The sequence below is a fragment of the Anolis carolinensis genome, chromosome 2 (genome assembly GCF_035594765.1).
Source record: "Anolis carolinensis isolate JA03-04 chromosome 2, rAnoCar3.1.pri, whole genome shotgun sequence".
Lineage (NCBI taxonomy): Eukaryota > Metazoa > Chordata > Lepidosauria > Squamata > Dactyloidae > Anolis > Anolis carolinensis.
In genome coordinates, this window is record NC_085842.1 from 303,247,631 (window position 1) to 303,274,290 (window position 26,660).

General features: G+C 42.2%; 1 protein-coding gene and 1 long non-coding RNA gene across 10 annotated transcripts in view; one reads left to right on the forward strand and one right to left on the reverse strand.

Annotated features, from left to right (window-relative positions):
• cplane1 (ciliogenesis and planar polarity effector complex subunit 1) overlaps window positions 1-26,660 on the forward strand; it is a 75,351-nt gene that overhangs the window by 27,844 nt on the left and 20,847 nt on the right. For all 8 annotated transcript variants that reach the window (XM_062972479.1, XM_062972480.1, XM_062972481.1 and 5 more), the window contains 14 exons: window positions 1,972-2,081; window positions 3,030-3,191; window positions 3,311-3,419; window positions 4,667-4,985; window positions 6,342-7,269; window positions 16,866-17,026; window positions 17,148-17,293; window positions 18,741-18,820; window positions 20,788-20,867; window positions 21,236-21,307; window positions 22,218-22,401; window positions 23,925-24,215; window positions 24,336-25,094; window positions 25,338-25,507. In XM_062972479.1, coding sequence (XP_062828549.1) covers window positions 1,972-2,081; window positions 3,030-3,191; window positions 3,311-3,419; window positions 4,667-4,985; window positions 6,342-7,269; window positions 16,866-17,026; window positions 17,148-17,293; window positions 18,741-18,820; window positions 20,788-20,867; window positions 21,236-21,307; window positions 22,218-22,401; window positions 23,925-24,215; window positions 24,336-25,094; window positions 25,338-25,507 — 3,571 coding nt within the window. The remainder of the gene's footprint in view (window positions 1-1,971; window positions 2,082-3,029; window positions 3,192-3,310; window positions 3,420-4,666; window positions 4,986-6,341; window positions 7,270-16,865; window positions 17,027-17,147; window positions 17,294-18,740; window positions 18,821-20,787; window positions 20,868-21,235; window positions 21,308-22,217; window positions 22,402-23,924; window positions 24,216-24,335; window positions 25,095-25,337; window positions 25,508-26,660) is intronic.
• Window positions 2,078-9,077, reverse strand: LOC134296763 (uncharacterized). Of its 2 annotated transcripts, none has more exons than XR_010003618.1 (4): window positions 9,018-9,077; window positions 6,539-6,754; window positions 2,778-2,879; window positions 2,078-2,645 (listed from the first exon to the last, which is right to left on the reverse strand). It is a non-coding gene; the product is annotated as an uncharacterized LOC134296763 (long non-coding RNA). The 2 variants fall into 2 exon arrangements; XR_010003617.1 differs by lacking the exon at window positions 9,018-9,077 and adding an exon at window positions 8,257-8,564.

Here is a 26,660-nt window from a genome sequence, read left to right on the forward strand (position 1 = left end):
GAAACACAAGGGCACCAAAAGATGTTAACATAGAATAAGCAATAAAGTTAGCAAAGTGGTGCATTACCACCAAAGCCCTATTAAACCATCCATATTGTATTCAGAGAACATTGTCCAGTAACATTAGCAGTCAGCCTAGAAAATAGGATAGAACCTTTGATCCATGTGTATGCTGTTTCATAGATGCTTGTTGTGATCCTGCTCCTATTTTCTTGTGACTTCTGATTGATGTGTTGAATATGGTGTTCTTAGACAACTGAAGGAGCAATCCACCTCATACAGATTTATCTCATGCTCCATCAGGTTGAAGCAGGACACCTAAATTCCTTTATAATTCCAAATGTTGTTTTTATCTCCTGTCCTTGGCAGTTTTTTTCCTTTCCAACCTTACCAATAGGTTGGGATTTTTATTCTCTATGGCACTATTTATTTCTCTGATCCTCATTCGTTTGCAGACAAAAAGAAAAGGCAAACAAAAGAGAAGTTATATCTGGAGACTGCTCCAATGGCCCCTGCTCAGTGGGTCACAAAGATTAGAGAAAATCAAGGCTGATAGCTTTGCTCTTGAGAGACAAGCTTCTAATCTGGCTTCAGAACTGACACTAGTCCAAATTAAAAGCTCTGCTTCTGAAAATCAATGATGGCACAGAGGATCAATACACAATAATAATATCTTTATGCCAGCACATATAGAAGGAGTCTTAAAATCCAAAATTCTTTTTCTGATATAACCGTTGATTCCTGTGTCTTTACTTCAGTTTTTAATTTTCTCACCTAGCTGACTAGATGTGGTTTTTATGCATTCACTCAAGGTAGATTAATCAGTTTATTGTTGGAAAGCATTCAGGAGAAGAAAAATGTAGAGGAGTAGCCAATTAATATTGAGACGACTCCTCTGATATCTTCCCAGAACTCTCTCCCCCAGACTGTGGTGGAGGCTCCTTCTTTGGAGGCTTTTAAGCAGAGGCTGGATGGCCATCTGTCGAGGGTGCTTTGAATGCAATTTCCTGCTTCTTGGCAGGGGGTTGGACTGGATGGCTCATGAGGTCTCTTCCAACTCTACTATTCTATGATTCTATATGATGCCATGGATAATAAGTATAGGAATATGGAAAAGACTCAGATGGCCGCAAAATGCCTCTAAGGGACTCTGGAAACAATAAATGTTAGTTAATAACTTAAGGCAGGGTTTTGAAACAGAAACTGGGACGAGGGCATATGAGTCAACAATTATAATGGAGAAAGAATCTTTAACAATGAATATACTGTGAAAGGACAACAAAAACAAGGAATAAAATTTTTAGCCACAGTCCATTTCATGTTGAATTCCTAATATAATAGAAGAGTGTATTATTAGAGTGGTTCTAGAGGCTAAATTAATTCACTGGAGCTACATGGATCCTCAAGCTGAGCAGAGCCATTACAGTTATCACATAAAATGAAGTACTTTCAAGTATCTGTAAGAGTACAATAAGCTTGCTGTGGTGAACATAATCTGATCAACATGAACATTATTCATATAAACATTTGTTTACCCTGTACCCTTGTGAAATAACATTTGAAGACAAATGTGGATGTATCATTATAAATACTAGAAATTAGCTGGCTACTTTAATATAGTTATGGGAAAGTGATTAAGTTTTAAGGATATGGAAAATAATAGGCTATTTAATCACTTTGAATGACTACCTGCTTTCTGTAATTATCCTTTCTTGTTCTAGGAAAATCTGTCCAATATTTCTTCAGCCAGGGTAATAGACTTTTAAGATTCTCAGCTTCTATTGAGCACAAAATATACTGCCATAAAAATTTGAGCTAATATAATAAAAAAGATTATTTGGTCTCCCACTCATTGACCCTGTCACTTATAGGTTAACTGTTTTAAATTGAAAAATAGAAATAGTTAAAATTTTCTTTGAAACATTTCTTTTTTCTTAGCTCATTAAAACTTTGCCTGTTTTTGTGCCACAGGTTGCTTTAGAGAATTGTGTGCACTGTCTTGGATGCTTCATGTTCGTGAAAAATTATCTGCCAGTTGTAGACGGTACCAAACTGCAAGGGAGAATTTGGAAAATCAGAACGTAATTATGACAACACAGAATTTTAACCCTGTTGAGAGATTACATATTAGCCTTTCATTCTTTCTAAAAGAGTTTTTTCTTTTTTACAATCCCATTACATCTTTAATAGCTGTGGTTATATTTTGAAAAAGAGCTTTTCTTCTTTGTTTTTCTTCTAAGTAGTTACTTTACTTACAGGTTGCTAGATGGTTGTTGAAAAACAGACTTAGGTAACCTAAGACAATATTAAAAACAAAGAGATACAAAAGAGATACAGTTTAAAAAAAAATGCCCATAGGATTAATGAGAATATCATATAGTAGTATGCCCAGACTTTGACTTCCCCCAATCCTGTTGTTTTTATTAACAAGCAAGTCTTTGCACAGTTTATGAATATCTTTTAGATGACAATATAAAAAAGGATCACTGGTATTTATACAAACTACTTCTAATTGTATAGTTTGACAACCATAGACGTGACATCTCTTTGCTACATTTTTCCAGGGATAGGAAACTGGTTACAAAAGATCCATTATCTGCAACAAATTGCTTCTTGTTAGTCTCTGAGTCAGATGGGTCTTGTTCCTGGTAAAGCCACAAATGAGACATTTTAGAAGTGAATTGCTTTTTAGTGGGTGCATTGCCTCATACTTCTGTCACCAGGAAAATTGTCATGGCTCTCCCCAAGAGTTAAGTTTTAGTAGACACTAGATTTACCTTTGAAGGAGTCATAGCATATGCCTAATAGCCATGCACGTCCTTGTGTTCAGCAGGGCAGGTTCAGTTCAGAGCAGGAAGAGAAGCTTGAGGAGAAGTCACCTTGTCCCAGAGAAAGGCAAAAACTCAGGCATCTGTTCCAAATCATTCCCTACAGTTTAAGATAGTTCTGCTACTGCTGCCACATGTAATTCAGGACTAAAATACTAGATTTCATATTAAAGTTTCAATTCATTATGTGATTTTCTTTAGGAATGCATGAGAACTGAATCTGATAGCTGTGTAATAGAATACTCTCTAAGTGCATTGGAATGGGCTTGTCGGATGCTCCCTTTTGCTCGCTTCATGAATATTGAGGAACTTATCCAGGATATCATTCTGAGCCTTACTGGAGAATTGCCACCAATTAAAAAGGTATAAATAGTTGAAAAATTAAAATATCTTTGAAAATATACTTTTTGCATTTATAGTTATATAGAGTTATTTCTGGAAACTTTTTTTGGTTTTCTTAAAGCAATCTTCTTTTTATGTAGGTGGCAGAAATTTTGGTAAAAGCATTTCCTAATCCTGAAGATGTCAGAGTCCCACTAAGAGATAAATATAATGCTTTGCACCAGCGACTTAGACACTGCAAAGTGAAAGGTATTGTACATGATATTGAAAAAAGAAATATGTTTTAATAAAAATAGGATTCTTCTTTCATAAAGCCCTATAAAAGTATCAATACAAACCTGCTCAGGCAATGTTTAGAAGAATGAAAAACTATCCTGTTATTGTGGGGTTGTTGTATGTTTTCCAGGCTGTATGGCCATGTTCCAGAAGTATTATTTCCTGAGGTACCTCTCAACCTCTGAGGATGCCTGCCATAGATGTGGGCGAAACATCAGGAGAGAATACTCCTGGAACATGGCCATACAGCTTGGAAAATATACAACAACCCTGTGATCCCGGCCATGAAAGCCTTCGACAACACATATCCTGTTATTTCTGAATTACTTCTCAAATATAATATCTGTGGCAAGGCCTTATCATTAATTTGACCTGAGAGAGTGGAGTCAGTGTTTTCAGTAGAACTTGAGACTCCTGCCTTAGACAGTTTGCATAAGAGAAGATTTATTAAGGTGAATTGCTCATGCAATCATCCAAGAATTATCATTCATTCTTCTTATTTTGTAAGTTCTGCAACCATCAGCCTTCTTGAAAGCAATTCCAATTAATTCACTTTAATCTTCATGACTCAAAGTGATTTTTTTGGAAAGGCAGTACTTCCTTCAATAATAATGTAATACCCTATGGTGAGCCAATTTATAAATCTCCCATTGGTGTGAATTAGAGACCAGTAAGAAAAACAGGTTGCTTACTTATAGCTAGTTTTTTGAACGATAATTTTTGAACTTACACAGCCGATCCACATTGCCTCTAGTGTTCTGCCATTTGCTTTGTTTTACTTTTATACTGTGGTACAGTGGGATCTGAAGGAGAGAGTGAGAGTGTTGATTATGTATATGTTCTTTTAACTGATGTTATATGTTATGTTATTTTTTTGTTTTTCCCCACTTTGTAAGAGACAAATGTTGGTGGTGTTGTGGCAGCACTGGGTGAGGCTAAATGACTAACTTTAGAATGTTTAGAATGTTTCAAAGATGTCTGCACAGTTACCCCATATACTGTCTATCATTTTGCTACTGAAAGAACCACAGCTATAGCTAAGCAAACTGTTCATCTTCGGCAATGGTTGACACATTTATTACATGAAAATAAAATGGCAGTCCTCATCCAGTTCATATGATATTCATCATATAAATAATAACTTGCACATTCTGAGTTGCAATGTCTAATTAATGTGTTTTCTATAGAAATCGTAAGTAATCTTCTTCTTTTTTTGTTAGGCCCAAATAGTGAAGAGATTATGTCTGTTGTTATACAGGCTGCTCACAAAGTGAATGTGACAGCATTGAAACGTGTGATGAGAAACATAGGGGCCCCTCAGAGGAATATCTGGGAACCCCTAGAAGTGGAAACACAAGATCCTGGAGTTTGCTGCTATGACCGATTTTCTTTGGGAACTAGTCTAAGCAGAAGCACAGTTTCAGATTTGGGAAATCCTCCGTCTTATAGTGATGCTGAAACAGCAGATTCGTTCTCTGAATCTTTGTGGAGTGAAGAAATACGAAAATATATTCCCGTTCAGGTGGAAGAAGGATGCAAGTAAGAGGCTATAATATTTCCAGTTTTTGACCTTCCCAAATGGGTTAACAGCAGAACAGCAACCTTAGTCACATATTAGTCTGTTTTCAACCATTGTGCTATGGCACATTTTTGTCCTATGAAAGGACTGCTGGAAAGCAGAGAGTGTGATTATAGAGAACTGCATATCAAACAGACTGAATCATAGAATCATAGAGTTGGAAGAGACCTCGTGGGCCATCCAGTCTAACCCTCTGCCAAGAACCCAGAAAATTATATTTAAGGCGCCATTGGCCCTTTCTCCCTACCTCTGCTACTGGGAAGCAAACCATAGATGAAGATACTAGGAGCCTGCCTCCCAGTTAACTCACAGCTCTTCTTTGCTGGGGTCTCTGTTCAATTTCTGGGATCGTATCTCAGCACAGGTGGAGAGGGAGACACCACCTGTTTCTTGATCCCCTGTGATGTCATGGCCCTAACCTTAAGACACTTAGCAGTTAGCTACAAGAGAGGTAATGGAGTCTGTCTTTGTAGTCCTTCTTTCCTCTATCTTTTGTGGGCATGCTGTGCTCAATCTCCTTCCATTTATCCATCTGTCCATCTCACATTTCTCCTTAACTCCCAAGTGACATGGAAAGTGCTGAGCTTGGTGTGTGTGTGTGTGTGTGTGTGTGTGTGTGTGAGTGAAGGAAGAGATCTTTTCACTCTCAGGAGTGAAAATTAATAGGAAGGAGAGAGATTGACCAGGGTGCATGACGCATGGTTTATGGGATAAAAGCTGGCTTGCATTCTAACTTGGTGGCTGATTTTGTTATCTGACTCCTCCAAACCAGTAGCCAACCGCTTTTCCTGTCTTTTTGAGCTTTTAATAAGGTCTTTAAAAACCTCTGGTGTGCCTTGAGAATTGGTCCACCCTTGTGAGTGTACTGTGAAATTAAAAAGGTTGAGCACCACTGATTTAGAAAAAAAGTTGCCCATGTCTGTTAATTATATGGACTCTAGACAGAGTAAAAGCATAACAGTGTTAAAGTTGAGGTTACTGTACTTTCTTATTCATGCAAAGATCTTGTTAACCTTGTTTCCTTGTAGGAAATGCCCTATACACATATTACAATTGTAGTATAAAATAACATATTTCATAAATATTTTATTTGTCCCATTTACAGTTGTGTTTTTATATGGATTTAGTTTTAAACCCACAATTTGTTCAATAATTCTGTTGAAGCTCAGTAACAACGATAGGTTGAGGTACTAAGATGTTATTGTTTTACCTACAATGAAACCAAAAATAATAATAATTTAATTTGGAAGAAAAGGATGCAGTTTGTAAATTGATTGCCTTTTAAATTTTCTTTGTTGTTATTTGCACTGTTCTAGACATTTAAGAGAATTGACTGGATGTGATAAATATACTGAAAAAATAGAAGACTTTACTGGGAAAGGAAGAAGTACAAAAAAGCAAAATAATAAAGATTGCTCTAAACAGCAAGTTTTGCCACTTGTCGGTGAATGGGAATTTGAACGTGATGATGATGAATATGTTAAGTTTTTAGAGCTCTTTATAACTTACATACTTGAAAGAGATCTCATCAGTCATAGAGATTCTTCAATTCCTTTTCTGGTGAGCTTTTCAGCACTCCTTAGAGAACAGGAACTCAGTTCTCTTCTTTTTGATGTTCATACAACACTGAAACGTCGTCAGATCGCAACGAAAGGCCAAAATATATTTAGAGCTGGTTCTTGCTACGCTCTTGTTTTTGATCCCAGTCATTCTCAACCAGAGTCTTTATCTGAGGAAAAGACGAAAGATTCTAAAAAACGAACTCTTCCTGTCCCCATTCAAAAACCAATTGAGTTTTATGACCATAAATATGTGATGAAACTCGCCAAAAGAAGAGGATTATTTGGTCTACGTCAGCAGTCCATTCATAGTCCACATGATTCCAGTAAAAAGATACTGCTTACACCATTACTATCACAGCATTCATCTGAAGAAACCTCTTTTCCTAAAACATCTGCAGTTCATAAGTTTATCTACAAACCAATTAGGATGAATGATGTTGTGCAGAGAGAGGAGCCAACTCCAGAGATGAAGTTTAAATTTAATCATGTTGCTCACTTGCTTGAGTGGATGATTAGATGGTCTGATAGGCGACTACTTTATGATCCCATGGCGGCAGAGCCATTTCAGGAATGCCAACCAAAGATGCATGTAAAAATATCTGCATCTGCTGTACTTGCATCAATGTGGCTTTTAGAAGAATATTACAGCAGCAAATCAGAAGACCAAAGTATACATATTTGGGTAAGCAAGAAAAAGTTATACTCGGAAGGTATGCCTAAAATAGTTTTTTCAGTGCCAATTCTCTTGGTGTACAGATGAAAATGTAATTTTTAGGATAATTACTTTAGAGAAAATACTTTCTAATGTCAAATGTTTTATTCAACCATATTAGCATTTTGTGTCACAGAAATACAATTTCTTCTCTATCTAAGTATTCTTCCAATCTCTGTGTGTGCTAGGAAGGTGAACGGTATCACCATTTGTAAAGCAATGTAAGCTTCGTTGATCACTGGATCATATTCAGCCTGCACGCACATACACAAACACACTAACTGACATATATCATGTGGAGGTAATACTGGAAAGAGAAATAAGATTAGGATCCCTTAGTTGGACTGATTTTGCCAATACCTTTTTACTCTGAAATGTTTTTTTCTTATATTGCTTGTTAACGAAGTTAACAGCAGCCAGACTAGTACCCCCGGCTTTCCTATCGCCAAGTTAGGTAGATAAGGAGCAAATAATCATGTTTTCATGTTTGTTTATTCTTGTTTTTGTTTTGTGAAAGAGAGAGAGGGAGAGGGGGAGAGAGGGAACTGAAAAAAGGCCCAAAGAACTTTGGAGTAGGGGTGTTGGGAGTTCAGTGTGTCTATATTATAAAATGTATCCTTCTGTCAACATGGTGTTGACTTACCTCTAACGCCTTATGAGTATGATGTCATTCTACCTACCTACTACATAAAAAGTGTTAAGTATAGAGGCAAATGAATTCAAGGCAGAGGTATTAAGACTCTGCTAGACTTTTAGCAAAATTGGCCATTTCCCCACATTAACAAATGGAGAGAAAAATTCTAATAAAACTGAGGGACATTAAGGTTTTGTCAGTTTTAGTTGTATCTTTTGGGAATCATTCTCAGACTTGTAGAAGGAACCATCTGCAAATGGGTTAATGCATATTGCTACATAGGCAGTAATTACATGGAGACATTGAGAACTTTAACTACTCACTCTGTAGGCTGCTCTCCTAATTCTTTGTCTTGCTTGTTCCTAGACCATCTTATATTATGAATAATAGCTGGGTAGAAATTTTGTTTTATCTCTCATCTGTATTCTGTTTCCTTACTCTTCTCTGTGTTATCATTTTTCTCATCACCTTTAAATAATTCCAAACTTTTAAAAAGCAGGAGTGGTTGTCTGGGATTTATACAAATTCATATTCCCCTTATCTAGCCATTTTAGTTGCTTCCTTTCCCCGACCATGGGGTTTTCCTGTGTTGTTTCTCCTCCCTCCTCCCTAATAGCAGAATGGTTTTTGCCTTCTATTATAATGGCTCCAGGTGGGAAAACCCAATCTAAGATCTAAATCTAATGGCTAGTTCTTACTAGAGTAGACACATTAAATCAATTGACCCTTTTTAAGGGAAAACTTATATAAATTCCATTGATTTTAGCGTTCTGTGAAGTCACAGCTTCTGTAAATCAATGCTCACATGAATTTCTTATCAAAGTTTGTATTCTCTTATCATCCCAAATTTTAGTGATGCTAACAATGCTACTAGTGGAGTACTTGCTAGAAGTACTTTGGTGCATAGGGGTGGTGACACTCCCTTAAAGTACCAGTGAGAAGAGATCAATATTTTGAAGTTTCACATGCAAATATACTGATTGTCAGGCCCTTATGGGAAGCATCTGCCATATATAGTGGTTCTGTGATTGGGTAGAGGACATTTACATAAAACTACATTATACTCTAAAACCTTAAATGCTACCTCTTCACAGCTTGTGCTATTATCGCAGACATAGTGGCAGAAACATCTGTTCGACTAAAACACTGGAACAATTTGTGTTCCAGAATAACCTAACAATGGCCACATTCCAGGATATCAGAATCTTCAGAGAATATTCTTTCAAGAATATCTTCAAACCAAAGATAAAAAGAAAGCTCTGCCTTCTTCATGAAAGAGAGGATAAAAAAAATACTTATCTGGTTTTCCTTCCTCAGGGAACTTTTAAGTAATCTAGAAGTTTTTGTAAACTTTCAGGTACAACTAGCTTTACGCTAGATTCTAGACCAAGTTTCTGCCCAAATAGCAAGGACCTTCCCATCACCCTTGAGCAGCCCAACAGGTCACTTGACAATGGTAACAAGTATAATAAATTTATTTCAGGTATAGGAAAGTTCATCCAACTTTTGATTCAACTTTTCCATTCAAATGACCTGAGATTATCAATATGTCCCATTTTGGTGTGTGATTAATTTCTTTCTGAATTCCAGCACAGAATCTCTCAATTTCTTCCTTTTATATTGCCCTCTTCTGTGCAATGCGCTTCAGTGTTAACTGAAATACCACTGACATTGTCTCTGAGAGATCCTCCCAGAGTGCCCTTTTTTCACTTCTGGGGCTTCACTGCCACCATCACCATTGAACTATCAGTTTTCTTTTGCTGATGTGGCCATTATATCCTGAAGAAGTGTTCCTCAGCAAAAACATACCTAATGTAGGTGACTCATAATTGTTTTGCTGATATCAGCTTAGCTTCTTGCTTCTCAGAAGCATGCAATCCCACCATTATGGAAAGATAGTGACATAGTGGGTTGACTACTCTGAACAGTGGAATGTATACCTGAAGGCAGGTTAGTTCAGGCATGTAGCAAATTAATTTATTTCCACTGTAATCAAACTAGCATAATTATGAGATGACCTGGAAAGGTATCATATGCTGGTGTTATTGAAAATCCACAAATTTGTGTAGATGCTGTAGGGGCTAATATATCCCTTTTCCCTGAGCAAGGAAAAAATAAACTAATGAATTTCAGAGGAGTGGTGAAAATAGGAGACATGTATTTGGTTTCCACTGCTTTTTCCCTCCTCTAGAGTTGGTGCTTAGTTTTAGTAGATCCTATTACTCCTCATGGTGTCTGTGGAATGCACACATATTGGTAATTCCTTGCACGTGTGCAGCCTGATCGGAACTTTAAACAGCTGAGTCTAGTTTGGCTACAGCCCCACCCACCTTCCCCTGAAGGTATATAGCCTCAGGTGGGGATGTAGCCCACGTTCCTTTTTTTGCCGCCGCAGCAGCGTTGAGGAACTTAGTTTAGTTTGGCTTCTAACTTAGACATTGTGGCTCAGGCCCAGCTAGCCGTTATGGCTCTTAGATTTAAAAAGTGTTCGGGGTGCGGAGGGAATCTCCCTGACTCAGATGGCCATGAGAAATGCCTCCTTTGTCTGGGAGAGACGCACTCCACGAAGACCTGCGGGGTATGCCGGGCTTTTACTCCTCAGGCCCGGAAAAACAGAGAGGCTCGGTTGAAGGCGCTCTTATATGAGCGCGCGCTATTCCCGGCGCAGCCAGAGAAGCGGCTGCTGCCTTCAGCCTCCCAACCCGCCTCCCAGCCATGCCAGCCGCTCACCTCTCCAACGGCTTCCTCCTCCAAGCGGCCGCGCTCTCCATCCCCGCAGCGGCCGCGTTCTCCCCAGGCCTCGGGGGAGGAGCGTGGCCGCAAAAAGAAGAAGAGACGCAGGGACGCTGAGAGCTCAGCGTCAGCGACCATGCGGCCGGCGCCAGAGGGAGGAACATCCGGGTCTTCACAGGCCCCGCCCACCGCGGCGCAGAGGCCGCGTGAGGCCGGCTGGGCCACGCCAGGGACTTCTGGCCTTCAGGCGGGTGCGGCCCCCCTCCCCGAAGCGGAGGCGGGCCCCCGCGATGGAACTCAGGCCGCGGAACCGGGGCCCCGGATCCAGCGGCACTCGGCCGCCGCCGCGGGACCGGAGGCCTGGGGTGAGCAGCAGCTATCCCCCTTCCGAAAAGGCCCGGGCGCGGCCCACGTGGCGTGTAGGCCATCGCCTCCGCCTTCCCTTTTCCACTCAAGGAGCCCGTCCCAGGCCGGGCTCCCACGGTCTGTTTCCTCCCCGGGGCGCAGAGCAGGCTCTGGCAGCCTAGTAACATGGCACGGCGACTCCCTGTACTGGGGCTACTCGGGCCGTGAAGATTTTGTGCACCGCTCACCGGGAGGCCGTGCCTATGTTTTCGGGCCTGTCCTCGTTCCGGAGGACCATACTGCCCAGCCGCCAGTCCCATCCCTTCAGGGCGACTCGACGCCGCGGCAGGGCCCCCGTGCCGAGGCAAGCATGGATGCTCAGGCCTTAGACTATATGTCTGCTTCTGGATCCCATACGTCCTACTCTCTAAGGGAGCAGGATGAGGGGGCTCAGGTGGAAACGCCTGTAACGGCGGATGCGGCTTCTCTTGCAGCATTGTTGTCACGGCTTACAAAAGCCCTGAAAGTCCCGGTCGCCCCCCCTCAAAAGCCTGTGGAAGATTTTTTGTTCCCTGCTGAGCAGCAGCAGCAGGCCCCGCTCCCAGCCACGGTGCTGCCGGCCATTCCGTACATTCTACAACTGACCAAAACCCCGGAGGTGGCGCCCCCATCCGTAGCCCCGGTATCCAGAAGGAATGAGCTGCTTTACAAGGTTGACTTGACTTCAGCTCCCTGGATTGCCAAGCCGCCGCAGCCCAACACTATTGTGGCGGATATGACCCGGGGAAGAGGGTCTAGGTCTCAAACTTCACCCGCAGACAAGGAGGGAAAGAAGCTGGAGGGTCTTGGTAGGAAGGTTCACGCCGGCGCGGCCTTCGTTACGCGCCTGGCTCATTACGGCGCATATATGTCAGCATACCAAGAATACCTATGGAAACGCATGGGTACCTATGTGGCTTCTCTCCCTCAGGAGCATCAAGCCTATGCTTCAGCGATACATCAGGAAGCCCTGCTACTGTCTAGAGCACAGAAGGACATGGCTAAACATACGGCAGACACGGCCGGCCGGATGTTTGCCACCTCCACTTCAATCCGACGCCACGCTTGGCTACGGGCATCAACCTTGTCGGAAGAGGGCAGAGCTCTTGCGGAAAATCTTCCCGCGCACGACACCGGTCTTTTTAATCCGGAGACGGACGAGAAGTTGAAGCATAAACAGGAAGTTCGGCAGGCAGCTAACAGATATGGCTACACCACCCAGAGATACCAAGGCCGCGGTAGGTGGCCGCCCTCGAGCACCTACACTCGTAGGCCCTACAATGTCGGCGCCAGGCCCTTTCCGCAGGCGCCGTCGCCTCAAACAGCCCGCCAGCCTCCGCAGTCCCGGCTTCGGCAACAGGGTAGGGGCCGTTTTCAATCCCAGTCTAGACGCCGCGTTTAGCGCCACCCGGCCGCCCTCTCGGGCACCCGCCCCACACGATTATTCATTTTTATCTTCATTTACGTCCTCCTTTGTTAACCTTACGACGCTGGAAAGACGTCAGGCCCTCCCAGGGGTGCACTTTAAGTTTGGGTCACGCCTGCAAAAGTTTTTCTCGGCGTGGGCCGCCATTACCACGGATAGGTGGGTGTTAGATGTAGTCCGTAATGGCTACTCAATTGATTTCCATACACGGCCCGTTGTAGGCCGCCTTAGGGCCACCCTGCCATCGGAAGTCTTATGGCAGGAGGTGCGCACTTTGTTAGATAAAGGGGCTGTAGTCCCCTTGCACCCAAGTTCCTTTTCAAGGGCATTTTTTTCTAAGTACTTTCTAGTTTCAAAGAAAGGCGGAGGTCAGCGCCCCATTTTGGATTTAAGAGCCCTCAACACTTATATCTGGGCACCCACCTTTCGGATGGTCACGCTTGCAACCATTCTCCCTCTCCTCCCGGAGGGGGCGTGGTTCGCGACGATTGACCTCCGGGACGCTTATTTTCACATCGCGATAGCTTCGCGACATCATCGTTTTTTATCGTTTATGATTGGCAATAAAGCATTTTCTTTTCGCGTCCTCCCCTTTGGGATCTCCACGGCTCCCCGGGTATTTACAAAAGTGATGGCGGCGGTGGCGGCACACCTGAGGACCCAGGCGGTCACGGTGTTCCCGTACATCGATGACTGGCTGCTGGTCGCGGGGTCCCGCCACCGCCTCCTACGCGATATTAGTTTCACTCTTTCACTCCTCCAGAGCCTGGGGCTGGTTGTGAATCACACAAAATCCAACCTCCAGCCGTCACAGAGAACCAAATTCATCGGGGCTCTCCTCGACGCGACGTCCCGGAGGGCATACTTACCAGAGGAGCGCTTTCTCGCGCTTCGCTCATCACTGTTGCGGATAAGGCACCAGCCCTCGGTGCGGGCAGACCACATCCAGTCCGCGCTCGGCTATATGGCATCAACAACGGCGGTCACCCCGTTGGCCCGCCTTCGGATGCGGCCCCTCCAGTCGTGGTTCCTTCGAAGCTTCAAGCCACTGCGAGACGAACCCTCCACTCTGCTCGCTCCACCTCCGCACGTCCGCCACTCCCTGCTTTGGTGGCTGTCCAGGACAAACGCCTGCAAGGGCATGCCCTTCCGTGTTCGGGACCCATCCCGTACCATCACGACAGACGCCTCCCCCCTCGGGTGGGGCGCCCATACCGGACGCCTCGCCGTGCGTGGCCAGTGGACACCAGCCGAGCGCACACGACACATCAATCTCCTAGAACTCCTTGCTCTATACAAGGCCCTACAGGCCTTTCAGGATGTCCTGCGGGGGCATGCAGTACAAGTTTGTACAGACAACACCACGGTGGTCTGGTATATAAACAAACAGGGGGGCACGAGATCCCGTGCCCTACTGGCCCTCACCATGACAATCTGGGATTGGTGCGTGGGGAACGCCATCCTGCTGTCGGCAGTACACCTGCCAGGGCACTCCAACACCTTGGCCGACCACCTCAGCAGAACCCCGTCCAGTGGCCACGAGTGGTCTCTACACCGCGACGAGGTAGCGGCGGTGTTTCGCCGCTGGGGCCGCCCAACCATAGACTTGTTCGCATCCCAGCACAATGCCAAGTGCGACCTGTTCTGCGCCTGGGGGGCGAAGCCGGAGGGCACACGGTGCCTCGGGGACGCGTTTCTTTTTCGTTGGACAGGCCCTCTCCTATACGTGTTTCCGCCCACTCCGCTCCTGTCCAGGGTTGTTTCCAAGCTGTATCACGACAGGGCGGACGCCATCGTGATAGCACCCTGGTGGCCTCGCCAGCCCTGGTTTCCCCTCTTGGCAGCCATGACAGACGGATGTCATCACGACCTTCCCCGTCGACCAGATCTTCTGACGAGCGAAGACGGCACAATTCGCCACCCGGACATCCACTGGCTTCATCTGGTGGCATGGAGAGTACGCCCCAGCCGTTCTCCAAAGCCGTGCTGGACATATTGGCAGCAGCGCACAGACCGTCCACCCAGCGGTCATACGCCTATAAGTGGGGGAAGTTTGCAGAATTCGTAAAACAGCGGGGGGCTGACCCGCTGGCCGCGCCAATACCCCTCTTGTTGGACTTCCTCGCCTCCTTGGCGCAGAGGGGCATGGCGCTCTCTTCTGTCAAATGCTATCTAGCAGCGATCTCCGCCTATCGGAAGCGCCGTGGCCTCACATCTTGCTTCCAGGACCCCATGGTTCAGATTTTCCTGCAGGGCTATAAAAACACCTATCCACCTTCCGCCCTCCCGCCGCCCGCTTGGCAACTTCGGCTGGTACTCTCGGCGCTCACGAAGCCCCCGTTCGAACCTCTCGCCACGGTTGACCTTGCCCACCTGTCATGGAAGACAGCCTTCCTAGTGGCTATTACGACGGCGAGACGCGCCAGTGAACTCTGCGCCCTGCGCGTCGACGACCCCTACATGAGGTTCCATAAGGACAAAGTGGTGATGAGGACTGACATTGCCTTCCTCCCCAAGGTTGTTACCCTATTCCATTCGGCACAGGACATCGTGCTCCCGGCCTTTTTCCAGGAACCTGCTACTCCATTAGAGCAGGCCCTCCATCTGCTAGATGTCCGCAGGGCATTAGCATGCTATGTCGAGCGAACAAAGGAATTCAGGAAGTCTCCCCGCCTCTTCTTAAAGTATAGGGCGGACGCCAGGGGGACCCCAGTGTCTCCACAACGGCTGTCGGCGTGGGTGATCGCCACGATTAAGCTCGCCTATCAGTTGGCAGGACAGGAGCCGCCTTCGGGGCTGAGGGGCCACTCCACGCGGGCCGTTGCGGCCTCCACAGCCTTTGGCCGCGGTGTACCCTTGGAGGAAATCTGCAGGGCAGCGACCTGGTCGACACCTCTTACCTTCGTGTCACATTACAAGGTGGATCTGCTGTCCAAGCGCCAGGCGTCCTTCGGGAGAGCGGTGCTGTTTTCAGCAGTGGCATGACGCCCTCCATCCTCGGTAAGTGGCTTGCTAATCTACCAATATGTGTGCATTCCACAGACACCATGAGGAGTAAAGTATGGTTGCTTACCTGTAACCGTGTTTCTCCGAATGGTGATCTGTGGAATCCACACATCCCCACCCATCCTCCCTGCTCACATCATGCCTCTCTCAACTGCCGCTATGGCGGTAGGGAACGTGGGCTACATCCCCACCTGAGGCTATATACCTTCAGGGGAAGGTGGGTGGGGCTGTAGCCAAACTAGACTCAGCTGTTTAAAGTTCCGATCAGGCTGCACACGTGCAAGGAATTACCAATATGTGTGGATTCCACAGATCACTATTCGGAGAAACACGGTTACAGGTAAGCAACCATACTTTCATGAATGCCTCCTTCCAGGTCTGAGAAAGACTTTGGTTAGTTACTGTAAAGCAGACCTGCACAAACCGTGGCCCTCCCAGTGTTTTAGACTTCAGCTCCCAGAATTCTTGGGCTTTTGGGAATTGGGAGTCCCAAACACGTAGAAGGCCACAGGAGGTGAAGGCCTGCTTTAAAGGCTCATTCTAGACTATAAAGGAGATCCACATCCACACCAACCGTTTCAATGGTTCTGGGCCTGACTTGTGTCATGTTTGTCAGCCATGTCATTTTAATTTCTTGTGTTACCTTGTGTTGTCTTATACTCTTTTTTGTCCTTTTTGTCTTTCCTTCTTTCTATTCATCTTTCCTGTACTTGTTGTAAAGAACCAAGAGAGTTGCTTACAGAATGAGCCGTTAAAAGCTTTGAATGTTTTTACATGACTTGCCTAGTCTGCATGCCAATGCAAATTAATCCTTTGGTAGATGTCTTCTTCTCCATGATCCACTATGAGTCTTCATGGTAAGTAACAAACATATGCATTTTTTCTTAGATTTATGATTTGAGTCAGGCCTTCACAACTTGGCAGTAGTAAGGGGCCAAAATTTAAAAAGGCGAAACCTCCTTGGGTCACAAATAGGTTTTTAGTGCCTCGCTCAGGGTTTATGAGAGGGTGCCTTAACTTCAGAGCAAGCAACAAAGCAGAATAGTCCTGATTTCTCCACCTCCCCTCAGCGTGGTGGTAGGTTTCAGTCCTTTTCTGAGAAAATGAAGAAATATCTTAGTTTTCGCCTCCACTGCATTTCCTTTCTTTTTGCCTCTGGGTTGCCTCTGTCATCTCCTCCTCCTCCGGAGGGAAAAATTGCCAACTGCATTCATTTTCCTTGCTTGTGAGCGAGAAACTTAGTTTCACCATGAAGACCCAACAACAACTTTATGGTGAAGCTAAATGAGGGCAATGAATGATTGTGATAATTTTGATGAAATAATACTATTGTAAGGTCATGCTTCAATGTATAAACCACATGTGTAATTTTTTTGTTTTTAGAAGCCACATCTACAGTCTGCGAATACCCATTCTTCAGCAATCAGATCATCAAAACTAGAGAAAGAAAACAGTGTGGATACAGGCTACTCCCCATCAGTTGAGACTCCAGTTGTTATCCAAGATGGCCATGCCTATGGTGAACCTTGTGAAAGCACTCCAAGGTAATAATACAATATTCAGTTTGATGTAAAAACTTGGAATTCTAGGAAGCCGAGAATGATGTGAAAAAATACTGAGTACAGTTGCAGATCTACAATTTTTGCAATCTTTCTGAATACACAGAAATGTACCCGCAGCACATTTTGAGGAAGAAAACAATTTCAAAGATCATTCTGAAACACATGATACAGAAATAGAAGGAAAATATGTTGATGCACATTTGATAGAAAGAGTGGGTGGTGCAGTGGACCTGACATCTGAAAATGAAGGTTAGTTAAATTATTTTTTTTCAAAATAACATTTCCATTGAGTTGTAATAAAATGCAAATAAAAAGGTGTATTGGGATGTTCAGAGCTCTCTGGTGAATCTTAGTGCGATTTAGAATGGTTTATGTTATCACACAGAAAATTATTAAGAAGCACGTTCTTTTGAGGTTTTCTTCCACATGCTGAAGAAGTACAATACCATCCCCATATCGGCAGGGCTAATGCCTAAGGGCGTATTTATCCTGTTTTAGCAAAATATTGTCTCCATAAGTATTTTCTGGGTCCTCCAGCATGAGTTTATGATATTCACAGGCCAGAAATCCTTCATTACAATCGTTATCCACAGTTTTAGATGTGGGGGTTGGACTGTAATTTAGTTGTTACTTTAATTTTTTTAATGTGGTTCTCCCATTTGTTTCATATAGATTGTGACAATGAAGACAAATGAAGTTGTTCTAGTTTGATTTGGATGTTGTTCAATCATCTTCTTATATTTAAGATGAGAAAATTGATAGCTTTTCTATAAGCCTGAAAGCAAATTCAGGGCCACCAAAAATGAGGGAACATTTTACAACATTCTCCAAACAGCCTAGTAGGAATATTTAAGCCAATGGAACATTGACAGGAGTTGAATGTATGGGGCAAAGTGGATGGAAAAGATTAAAGAAAGCAGGCCAGGTGGACTGTGCAAATGTACCAGTTGGTTATATAGCTGAGCATTGGTTTCCACATGAAATGTTCCTTTGACAATTGAAAGAAAGGAAGGGAGAAGAAAGAAGGGGCAAATGAGGCAGGAATATTAACTTGTCCAGACCTTTAGAATATTTAAAACAAGTAATTAACAGGGAGTTGTTCTCTTCTCCAGGAGTTTAATGCTCACTTTTTTGACTGGATTACATTGCCAAAACTGAAGTGCACATTAGTATGTGCTAGGATTCACTGATGTGCTAGGCTTCACTGTTGGGCACATTACATGTGATGCCAAATCCATTTTTTTTTGTAATGTGCACCTAAATTTTGAAGGTGCACATTCCATTTGATGGCGAGTTATACTCGAGTTAATATGAGTATATTGTCCTGTATCTATATATCTATAAACATTTTAAGCTGTTTATCCTCAGTATAATACAACATGGAAGAACATGATTTTGAACAGTATGGAAGAAACAACCTTCTGATATTTCTTCCATACTCCAAAAACACACCCATCACCACCAGGAGCTTAAAAATCACCTCTGATTTTAAAAGAGAAACACAGTTGCAGTACAAGATTATGTGTATAAACCCAGTTAAATTCAGCAAGGTTTATTAAGTAGTTCTATAATTTTAGAGGAGTCAGTTTGTCAGCTGCACGTAGGAGGGGAGTTCATAAGAGAAGAAGCATTAGTGGTGGTTTGCCATTTCATTAATCTTGCCTGTCGTATTAATTGATTGTCTTTTATTTTAAAGAACATTGTGAAGATCCAGTGCCACTTTCAGTGAGTTCTTCCATTTCTATCAGTGTGAAATCAATACAGCAACACAAAGAGGCAAGTTGGTAACAGGATGAATGCATTCTCTTATCTTCAGTTATTTGCCCACCAGGAATTGTGTAGGTGCACTTATCTCCCAAATTAGCCATATTGACCTCTACTGATACATCACAGTCCAAAGGAATGGATTGAGATAATCTGACCCAAGGGCCAAATTAGTTCATTAGGCGTTTCCATGAAACCCACAAAAGCCTCCAGTGCATCCCTGCTGGTTCATAAAAACAGAAAGTTTTCAACTCTGTGTGCTTTATTGCCCCTCGCTTTCCTCATCCAGAAAAAGTACAGTTCTGGTTGAGGAAACAAAACCTTCTTGTAGAAGCATATCTCCAGTAGGTGCTACATCGGAGACCATCAGCCAGTTCATCCTAGAGGAACTTGTGGCCTTCTTACTCCTTAATACTGGAGCGGGTAGAGGTTTGCATTACCCTCCCAAAGAACCTTGGAGGTCTATACCCACATCACCCCCCTGCCATAAACACATCCCTTTTGCACTTTCAAATGTCTTCTAGTGGCTATAGGAAGCATTTTTGCCATGTTTTAGGTCCCCAGGGGTATTTTAGGAGATGACATTTTTGCAACATTAAGTGACTAGGAAGTCATGTGGCAGAATTGGAATGGAAGGTTTTTTTCTGAGATGTGATTAGTCATGCGTAGTAAGGATGGAGTTGCTCCAAAGGTTACTCGGCTCTGGAAAGTTCTAGTTAGGTCTGCACAGCCAGAAGATGTGTGTAAATTTACAGAAGAGTTCGCAGGGCTTCCCTTCCATCACCCTATGGTCCCTGCAACCATATTCCCCTTGCAAATTTTACTCATCTGCCAGCATTTCCCCAGCAAAGTTATCCTGGTTAACAGGACATAGTCTGAGTCTTGGGGCCTCTGGTGGCACAGTGTGTTAAAGTGCTGAGCTGCTGAACTTGCAGACCGAAAGGTCCCAGGTTCAAATCCCGGGAGCAGAATGAGCGCCCGCTATTAGCCCCAGCTCCTGCCAACCTAGCAGTTCGAAAACATGCAAATGTGAGTAGATCAATAGGGTGAGTAGATCCGGCGGGAAGCTAACGGCGCTCCGTGCAGTCATGCTGGCCACATGACCTTGGAGATGTCTATGGACAACGCCGGCTCTTCAGCTTAGAAATGGAGATGAGCACCAACCCCCAGAGTCGGTCATGACTGGACTTAACGTCAGGGGAAAACCTTTACCTTTATCTTTAGTCTGAGTCTAACACATATCAGCTAAAACCAATGTTTTAAAAATAAAGCTGAAAGCATGTCACAGTTTGATTAGCTGTATAGAGTTAAAATGTGCATAGATTAATTTTTCTCTTCAGTCATCAAAATGGGGCCTATTTTTTTTGTCAAAGTTCATTACTTAGCTCAGTGGTTCTCAGCCTGGGGTCCCCAGATGTCTTTGGCCTACAACTCCCAGAAATCCTAGCCAGTTTACCAGCTGTTAGGATTTCTGGGAGTTGAAGGCCAAAAACATCCTGGGGACCCCAGGTTGAGAACCACTGACTTAGCTGAAAAAGCAGGTATAAATGGAATTTATTCACTTACTTTATTTTTCTCTGCCTTTCTCCCCATAGGGACTCAAGGTAGCTAACAATACATGACACAACATAATAGAATTTAAAAACAAGGCAAATGCATATACATATGAATACAAAAATAAAATAACACTTCAGTATTTGTATCATGGATGCAAAAGTTAAAATGCAATCAAAATAGAATTAAAATTACATTTGAAAACTAAAGATCCCCCTCAGTCCCACTCATAACATCCCCAGCAGCTTTCCCCTTATCATTCTTCAAATGCCTGATGGTAGAGATAGGTTTTCATACACACATGGTGTGTTTTTTGAGGTGGCGTTTCTTTTAAAGAGATTGCTGTGTGCTATAGAGGAAAAGTCTGATTATGTTACAAGTTAAGTGGATTCATATGAACTTAAACATATCTTCTTAAATTGCAGTATGTCCCTATAGCTGATGTTGAATATACACAAGACAAATCATTGATGGAAGCACTGGAGGGAAAAGTTATGAAGAATGGGTGAGAAAAATACACAATATGTTTATCTTAAAAGTGCCCGTTTTACTTGCATTTTTCCTTTCAAGCATTGCAGCTTTTTGTTTGTCTTAATATTTAGACACCTTTGCTTGAGTTAGTTTGTAATGACTATGGAGACCAAGTGTAAACAGTCAAAAGTTGTGAACAAGGTAACAGTGTTTGTTTACAGTTAGGGGAAAAAAACCTCATGCTTGGCAAAGTGAATTATTTTGCAATGTAAGTAGCATGTTTTGAATAGTATGTGGAAATTGAATTGTATGTTGAAATTCTTTAAGAGTAATAAATAATAACTATTTAAGTCATGTTACCTAATGTAATTTAAATCTTATGAGCTTTTATTCTTTTTGCAGTGTTACATGCGAGACAATTCCCAGTGATGTCGCTCGTTCACTTCGTCCTGAAATGAAGGCAAAAACTGCTAGGTAAAAGAAATTTACCATGGACATTTTGTCAATAAGGTTATTTGTAAAATTGTTACTAACCATTTTGGCAGCTTTATATAAACACACCCCATTTTCTGGTACTGCCTATATTTAATGACTGATATCTTAAGTTTAATTGTGTACTGAAGAATCTGTTTTTCAGTATCAGCAGCTTTCAAGGTAGAAGAAGCTTTCAGACTGTCAGACTTAGGTGCTATTGAAATGCAGCAACATCCAATCATGTATGGAACCAGACTAGTTCTTCCAGTTCACACATTTGAAGTAGGAGCTAGCCACTTAATTGGTAGACGTCCAGGAAATAGTCATCTGTTCTAGGAAGCATACTAACATGTTCCACATTTTCTTAAGTCAGTTCTCTATTAATGTCTTGACAAGCTATGGGAGCACAGGTGGGAAGGTGATAATAATGTTCATGCCTTTCTTGTGGCATCCCATAAACAACTATCTTGTTGCAGAACACTGAGTTAGAAAGACCTGTAACTTGAGTTCTTCCTGTATTTGTATATTTTAGTGTAGGAAATAATTATAGGGTAATTATTTCAATAGCAATAAAATAATTGATGGAAATTACATTTAGAAAATGCTTTCACAATGATATACTGTAGTGTTTTTATTTACAAGCTGCTAAATGTAACTAATGAATGTTAACAGTCTACTATCTAAATTCCATGGTCCAATAGCCAGAAAAACAACAGTTGATCAGATCTTTCTGGCCCTGCACATAATTTGGCATTAATCAAAAAGCTATTGTCTCCAGTGATAGAAAGCCTGAAGTGTGTTTCTATATCGCATCATGTGTATTTGGAGTGGGGGGTGGGTGGGTGGATGATCTGAACCTTCTGAAGTTTCTGACACAATCACAAAACTGTTTTCCATTTTGTCTCTGCAGTACAGAGACCACTCTTTCTGATGACGAGCCTTCCTTTACTGCTGTATCAAGTATTCTTTCAAATGAACCTGTTGGCCAAGAGAAAAAAGAAGCTGCTCCTGCAAGAGAATCAACAGTACAGCCGCTGAGCACTTCAGAGGCTGTCCGGCAAATGCTCCAAGATGAAATGTTTAAACTGGTTCAGGTGAAAATACCTCATTCTGAAAATATAAAATACAAGTAAAAGGGCTGAAGAGTCTAATGGAATAATTAGCTGGAATTGGGATTTCTGGACCACATGTAGTAAAGAGAATCTCTTGCTAACTGCTTTATTCATTCATTTATTCATTATACTTACACCACAATCCTCAGAGTAGCTTACATATAGTTACAGGGCAGATACAGAATAGTCGTTTGCATACTGCCTATCCTCATTAGAGATGTAAAATTTCTTGAAATGTTGAAACAATGAGGAGAAATGTTTTTGTTGTAGTTATTATCCTACATAAAAATAATTGTCTCTTGGTGAAAAAATAAAATGTATTTATATTTGCTCTTTAGACTTGCCTTCATAACAAACTACTTATACCAGATAATTTAATCTTACACGGTATACTAATTTATGAATGAAGCGTTTTACATTGCAAAAACAATGAACTATCTGGCATAGTTACAAATGTTTTAAAATCTTAGGGTTGTAGAAACAAAATGGTTGAGTATTGTTGTGCTGAAGACCAAGGAGCAAACTTCTGCATTTGTGATACCTTAATACAGGTATATTAGTGTTTGTTATTTGAAAAGTAGAAAAATGAAAGCAAGAACCACAGATATTGTAAAGAGAAATTAAAAGGTTATATATCAGTATATATCAGATTGCTCCAATAGATCCTGTTTTTCTGTAGTTTCAGGATTAATTGTTCCGCAATAATTAATACAGTTTTTATTTTAGCCACCTGTTTTGCCTAAACATTTTTGTTTAGACACTGATTAAGTCAAATTTGGCTTATGATGACCCTCTGAACTGGCTTATGATGACCCTCTGAGACCTCTTTGCTCAGGACTTGCAAACTCAGCGCAACATGACCTCCTTAATAAAATCAACCCACCTGTATTGCCGTCTTTTTCTTGCTACAAGCATTATTGTATTTTCCTGTTAGTGGTATCATCTCATGATATGTGAAAAGGATGAGAGCCTCAGTTTACTTATTCTGACTTCTGATGAGAGCTCAGGCAATTACATTCATTAGATTAACAACATGTACAAACATGGACACAGAATATTACAGTTAGATCAGCAAGGAGAGTCTCATCTGATCTGGCTGATAAGAGGGCAACCAAATTCTTACAATGGGTAGTGAAATCAGTCCAGTCAAGTTGTTAGAATATCTAGGGAGCCTTTCACATTATTTTAGTCATCACAAGGTCCACTGAATCAGGAAATGTTTCAACTGCTGCAAAATTATTTGACCATTCGCTCTAAGATTCTATCATTCTGGTCATGCTCAGAATCCTTGGTCATACTCAGCAGCTGGTTTTACTCTTAATTTGACAGTTTTGTACCATTTGAAAAAAGGTATTTGATAATTAGAGTAAGAATAATATAATTACTGATGCAGAGTAATATTTCTGATGCTTTTTTAATAGGATAGTCATAGGATTACAAACTGTATACGTGGAATTTTACATTTAGCAAATTCTAATTTCTGTTCTTTCTGTTCATGTTCCTAGTTGCAACAAATCAATTTTATGAGCCTCATGCAAGTAGTGGGGTCATCCTTCGCCAGCTTGCCAAATCTATCACAGCAGATGCATCAGACACAGCCTTTTCAGCTGGGAAGAAACCAGGCTTTGAATGCTGGAGAGACTGATATAGAAAGTTCTGTCCATAAACACCCAGCAGATGGATTTCCAAAAACAGAAATGCCAACTCAAGAAAACAGTCGGAATGTTAATGTAGAAAACACAGGTCTTCAGGGGCAAACTGATTTATCTAATCAAAACCGTAATGGAACTATTCTAGTAAGTCTTTGTTTTGGAATCAAAAAGTTTTAAATTATATATTGTCTTCAAAATGTGGCTAACATATTAAGTCGTTCAATGATTTCTGTTCATAAATAAATGTCTTCTTTTCTTGTTTAGAGTTCTCTACACATCAGTGATTCTTCACACTTACCGGAGAGTCAGTCCAGTGGGAGAAGGCTAATCCCGCCATTTCAGAGCTGGCTTCCTCAGATTCCAGCTCAACCCTTACCTCTTCTTTCTGTTTCACTAAGTACTGAGAAGAAGCCTCAGCTTATCCCAATGGCAAAACCTATAAATAGTACAGATGGGTTTCCTTTGCTTAAACTTAAACCAAACTATGAATTTCAGCCATTCAACTCTTGCTCAATAAAACCTCCTGAAGTATTCATTGGCCCATGGCTACAACAAAGCCAACTCAGGGATCCACCACCTCATTTTGTGAAAAATCCTCAGGAGTTACTGGCACAGGAACACAAGAATGGCTTAACAGCACACCTAAACTTAAACAATTATGATCTGGAAGGTATAAGGCAAGCACAGGAACAGAAGAAGAATTGGGGAGAACCAATGAGTAAAGACACTTCTAGACACAGTCATTGGGATCAAGATGAAAGAAAGGAAAATACATCACATTCACAGTACTTCCATGTACGACTAAAAGCAGAGAAACCAATGGCTGACAATGAAATTCCCTTTCATACCATTTATGAAAATTCTGCGCAAATTCCCTTGCTATATCTGAAGTCCTGCACACAATCTAATTATCCTAAAACTTCAATACCTGTTAAAATTACAGAAAAGGACATAGATTCCAGAGATCCTGTTTGGCAGACAGGATTACCATTGCTTCATGCTAATTTTCCTCCACTCCTGAAGGTAATGGATATAATAAAGGTGCATAAGATTTTTACTGGGGTGGTTTATCAATCATTCTAAAACATGCGCATGAGATGTAAGTGTACATTTCTAAGAATTACTGTTTTGTGAAAAATTTTTCCATTTACATTAATGGAATTTGAATATCTTCAAATAAGAGTCACATGATGTATTCTGTCACTGTTTAATTTCAAAAAAAATGCATTCTTTACATAAACATGTTCTGTTTTCTTTCCCAAACAGTATCCAACACCGAAACTCATCCCCCTTCAAAATCTCGTTGCATTTGAGCAAAGTCACCAAGATGACCCTATCTTTCACATTAAGGGTAAAGACCATCCTGAAAAGATTCAGTTACTGAAGGCTGACATTCCAGCAAATAAAGCAAGACAAGAGAAGAAGAGTAAAAAAAGGTAAGAATAAACAGGGATCCTCTACCATCATTTGATCATACATACCAGCAATCTGAACTTTATCAAGACATTCTCAGCCCAGTAGATTCTCAGTTATCTGGAACTCAAGCAACAAACAATGAAATAGAAGAAAACAGCCAGTGTGGTTGCTGAAATGGGGGTTGTCCACTCTCTGCAGCCACCTCCAGTTAGCAACTTGGCTACAGCTTTTTGGACCAGCGGAAGTTTCTGAGCATTCTTCAGAGGCAGCCCCACGTAGAGTGTGTTACAGTAATCCAGATGGGATGTAACAAAGGCATGTACCACCGTGGCCAGATCTGGCTTCTCAAGGAATGGGCACAGTTGGCACACAAGTTTTAATTGTGCAAAGGCCCTCCCACCACCGTTTACACCTGGGCCTCCAGGTTCAGTGCCAAGTCCAGGAGGACCCCCCCCCCCCAAACCGCAGATCTATGTCTTCAGGGAGTGTGTGACCCTGTCCAGCACAGGCTCAATCCCTCTTCCCGGATGTATCTTCCAACTAACCAGGAGCACCTCTGTCTTGCCTGAATTAAGTTTCAATTTCTTTGCCCTCATCCAGTCCATTACTGATAACAGACACTGATTTAAAGTCAGGACAGATTCCTTGGCTTTAGGTGGAAAGGAATAGTAGAATTGGGCCATCATCTGCATATGGGTGATACCACACTCCAAAACTTCGAATGATCTCTTGAAACAGCTGTTTAACTGCAACAAGAAGTATTTTAAGCAACTTCATCACAGCTGATTTACAATTTTTGGAGGGGAAAATAATTGTTTTATGTGCAATTTAACGGCATGAAAATTTTGCACATAATAAGTCCCCAAATACTATAGTTGTTTTTCAGCACAATGTTGTGCTGAGTAAGTTGTGATGTGTTCATCAGTCTGGTATTCTGCATCAAGATTTTTGACAACAAAAATTCAATCATTTTTCAAGTATTTTTTCATTCCTCGTTCCCAGCAATGATGAACACATTGTTAGTGAGGTGTTCCAACAGAGGAGATGCCTACTGGGTAGCTGTTCGCCATGAGATTGGATTTAGCCTGTTAAGATGATGGACTTTATACTATGATACTGCAGTCAGCCCTCCAATTTTCTCTTGGGGGTTAGAAATGCAGGGGCTTCACAAAA